Source organism: Pavona decussata, unplaced genomic scaffold, assembly GCF_977016875.1.
Source record: "Pavona decussata unplaced genomic scaffold, jaPavDecu1.1 SCAFFOLD_233, whole genome shotgun sequence".
In the NCBI taxonomy this organism is placed as follows: domain Eukaryota; kingdom Metazoa; phylum Cnidaria; class Anthozoa; order Scleractinia; family Agariciidae; genus Pavona; species Pavona decussata.
In genome coordinates, this window is record NW_028145638.1 from 3,384,983 (window position 1) to 3,389,342 (window position 4,360).

The 4,360-nt window shown below is 41.1% G+C and overlaps 1 protein-coding gene across 1 annotated transcript; it reads right to left on the reverse strand.

Annotated features, from left to right (window-relative positions):
* Window positions 1-1,269: 1,269 nt before the first annotated feature.
* LOC146458431 (DELTA-alicitoxin-Pse2b-like) lies at window positions 1,270-3,986 on the reverse strand. Its single transcript, XM_085090726.1, has one exon. It carries the CDS (start codon window positions 3,082-3,084, stop codon window positions 1,600-1,602), a length of 1,485 nt encoding a protein of 494 aa, XP_084946852.1. The 5' UTR covers window positions 3,085-3,986; the 3' UTR covers window positions 1,270-1,599.
* Between the last annotated feature and the right edge of the window lie 374 nt (window positions 3,987-4,360).

Below are 4,360 nucleotides of genomic sequence, written 5' to 3' on the forward strand. Positions count from 1 at the left end.
GTACCTTTAAAATTTCTGAGAACTTCTGAGAGTTTTCGGGCCGTTGATCGCGCAATATTATCGCTTTTAGGCTTGTTATCACTGCCATCGAAATATTTCGCCCTTTTCAATTGCGATTCGTAACTACAAATATCAACATTAAAATCTGTCATGTCCAAATATTTGTCGCGTAGGATTGGCTAAAGAAAATGGAACGTTAGATTTAGTAAGAGTCCAGTAGCTAACTCCGGTACCATTAAAATTTAAGTTAAGTTGAAATTCGTTACGTAATCAAACCACCTCTAACGAAAAACTTAGCAAATATAAGCAAGGGACAAGTAAAACAGGCTAACATAATATTGATGGATCAGAGTATTAACTCTGCAGTGTATGTTAAAGTGCTAAAGTGAACCCATGAATTTCCTACTGAGCGTTAGCCCTAGTAAGGAAATGGGAGACCACACGAGGCAAAGAAAACAATCTTTGACCTCGGCTCGACGGGAAACGAACCCGTGACCGTCGGATTTGATCGTCCGTTGCTCTACCGACTTAGCTACAAGGCCAGACGGGAGTAATATTGATCGCCACTATAAAAAGCGATTGCCGCCTGCACTAGAGATACGAACAGCCGGCTGGAAATAAAATATAGTCGGGAGATAATTGTTAAGGGCGATTTAGACGGTACGACTTTCTCTTACGACTGTCGCATGCGATTTCTAGAGCGCACGCTGCTTGCGTCATGTAAAAATCGTACACAACTTTCGCCACTCAACATTGCCTTTACCTACGATTGTCGTAGGATTTTAAAACATGTTTTAAAATCCTACGACATTTTTCGTGTTATGTGCGTCTGTCGTAAGGATGTTGTAGGTTGATTTACACGACGCGATTCGTGTTGTAGGCATGGCGTAAGCGTGTCGCATGCGACAAATCGTAGGCAAAATCGTATCGTCTAAATCGCCCTTTAGATCACTGCTAGACGTTATCGATTTCCCGGCGCTTCGGTAGGTGGCCGAGCACTGTTGAATGCTTATCGATTTCATCGATATTTTGTCGGCAGTTAACACTTAATAGTTACCATTTTTTACGGTTACGTATCTGTCCACTGCTATGTGAAGAGGCCGTAGACACAAAACAACGAGAGAGTAAAACTTGCAATTAGCGTTTCACGACATCACAAGAAGATTACAATTATTTTGAGACGATCTAAAGTCTTGGTAAAATATATTGTGTCTAAAGGAACCATTACACTGCGTCAGGACAGATTGAAGAAAATACTACTCAAACAACTAACTTATTGTTTTTCTTTAATGTAATCTCATGTTATATGATTAAAATACACGGTTCTGAAATTATGAATGATAATCAGTTGGGCTAGAATATTTAGCCTAGAGCCTAGTATTCCTGTTTCTAATTTTAATATTGAAGTTGATCTGTATTTGAATTCAGATTGTTTTAGATTCTTATCATGGCAAGTAAGATGAATTAATAGATTTAGTGTATTTTGTTTGCAATGATTATGATGTGGATCAAAAATGCTATATTTTCTTGAGTGGCTTACTCTTAAATCATGATACAGTTCTCCTGTTAAATTGGCCGAAAAGCCCGTCGTCAATACTTTCATTCACCTTTTTCCCAACCAGAAAATGCATCGACTTCTGGATCTTGATCTTGACCTGAATTATCATCATCTTGATGAGCATCATGGGTTGCGTTTTTCTGCGGGACATCCCTGCTTGGCAACCTCCACACCTGTTTTCGAGTCTTACGATTTTTGTTGTAGCAGTTGCACTTTGACCACGTTATTTCCCAGTCGCAGCCATGCCACCCCCATTTTGACTGAGTGTTTACAACTGAATGTTCTTTCTTGACCCCAGTGTCCCGTTCTATTGATACGTGGGCAACGCAAGATGGTCCACGACAGAAGCACCATATTGGCGTGTAGTGACAGTCGTCGCTGCTATGGCAACCCTGTGATGCCAGCGTGCACTCGAATTCTGGAGACTGCCAACGTGAGCCAGGAATGTTGTCGAATTTCTGTAATACGACTCCTCCACTTTCTTCGTACTCACAGCCATAATTCAGGAAGCCGAGGTAGTAGTTCTTCAGGTTTGTAGCTCTCATGTAGTTCTTTGATCCACTTACAAAACGGCTATGGAGGATATCCCATACCGACCTGAAGGTGTGGTCGACAGATGCGGGATGCGTACTGGCCTCTTTCAAAAGTTTTTCAATCAGTTCTTTGGTCCTCTTTACGGTCAACGCACTTTTGGTTTCCTCGGTGCCTCCTCTGACGAAAACGTGACATATTACGTTCATATTTTTGGACTTGGATACTTCGCTGTCTGTAACATTTGCACAGGCCTTAACACCCAGCTTGCCAACTTTCGTGGGACCCGATAGTGAAACGCAGCTTTTTACCTGAAATTCTCTTTGACTGTATGCTTTAGAACTTTGTGCAAATGTCGTCTGTTTGATGCTTACCCCACGGTTAACAGACGTTATAACATGCGAGCCAAATGTGTTCAAGAAATCCTGGTATTCCGTCCAAGAGTGTTGCTTCCAGGGTTTGTTAACTACCTCGGGTAATGCTTTCAAGGCTTGGACAAAGCGCGTTGTAAAGGGGGTTTTTGATTTATCATTTAAACAGTCCTTGTCCACCAAAATCTTTTCTTTGTAAGCCCTCTTTGTCAAGGATATACCACTTACGTTGGATGACGTCGACTTTTCACCTGATATGACGCTTGAAAGCGTTGCGCTCAGGGCAAAGGTAGACTGCAACGAGACGTCCAAATGTGCCGACACTGCCAGACTCGAGTAGAATTTTTTGGTATTTTCGTAGTAGTCATAGAAACTCCCTGATGCAGGTGTCTCTGGCCTTGAGAAACACTCCTGAGGGATTTTTTGAAATATGCTTGCCTCCTCTTCCCGGAAATCAGCTAGCAAGTTGATGCCTTGAAGATTGATTGCCCTCCCAAGCTCATCAGTGCCATCAAGATTTTTTCCTTTTCCAGGCTTTGTGCCAATCGGCTTCGACTCAATCTTCGCTTTTGCTTCGCTGAATGCAGCTATCAGGCAAATAATCAGCATAAAAAACACTGCCATGACTCTTGGTGTTTTTCTCGCCTGCTCTTGGTTTTAAAATTCTTGGGTCAGCGTATAACTGCGAAATTAAATTTAACGAAATAAGTGAGTGCAATTCCATTTTGTTAGTTTTGGAGTTCATTTACCATTAGTAGGGCATCTAATCAAGCGCTTGCTGTACGATCTATGTCATTAAAGTGAAAAAAAAAGATACACTTTCGGATTTTTGGACAAAGGTTTTCTAAACAACCACCCCCGTCCCCAGGGTCCTCGCGAAATTCAAAATGTCGGCCGGCGAAAACCCTGGCACACGCCAGGGGGCACACGCTGCAAAAATACTCCACGAATCGCCGTCCACCATTTGGGATTTTGCTAGGACCCTGAGGACGAGGTTGATTGTTTGGAAAAACTTTGTCCACACCACAGAAATAAAAAGATTAAAAAAAAAAAAGATGTAGAAAGATGTGTGAGTGTTTTTAGGTCCTGATCCACAAATAGTTGAAAAATTCTGCTCTTAGAAAAATTCATGCTAGATGAATTTGCTTGCAAATTGCAAGTTCAATGCCTTTGGTATTTCTTCGTCTTGTTTCGTCTTTAACCACTTCATCAGTTCCCATTAGCTGCAGTACTGCGTCATTTTGACAAAAAATGTTGTGCAATGTTGTTTCTTTTACCAAGAACGAATATCAAATCAAGTTTAGCATGAGCATGAACACAAACATTAGCATAAAAAAAATCGAGTTTGAACCGGGTCGAGGTAAGGAAAATATGTAGCAGGAGGAAAACATTTTTTTTTTCTTTTGCCAGTGTGAGCTAACGTGAAGTACTGTTAAGCAGAAGCACATAAAATCACCAAGATTGCAGGAGGTGTGTCCTTTGTCTGGATTACTTCGTAGGTGGAGAATGGTGTGAGATAAGGACAAAAAAAAACATATAAAATCAGACCCACTACACGTCTTACACCGGTTTCCCAAATTTTGACTTATGCTTGTACTTAGCGCATTTAAGTGGGAACTAGGGGCTTGATGTATCTTAAACAGGAAGGCCCGGTATAAAAGGGGCCTGGCCTGGCCATTCTCACCTTCAGTTGTCAATCAACCATCAGAGTAAAACAACTGACAAACAACATACGTCTTTTTCTACGGTCATTACTGATAAAATTGGCTTAGTTTTCAGAATAAACTCTGCTAAACAAATTAGAACTTGATGTCTTATTTTGCTGTGGTGATATTGTGAAATTTTGAGGGATATTTTTCAGAGGACGCTTGAGTCAACAACTTATACGACTGAACGGCGT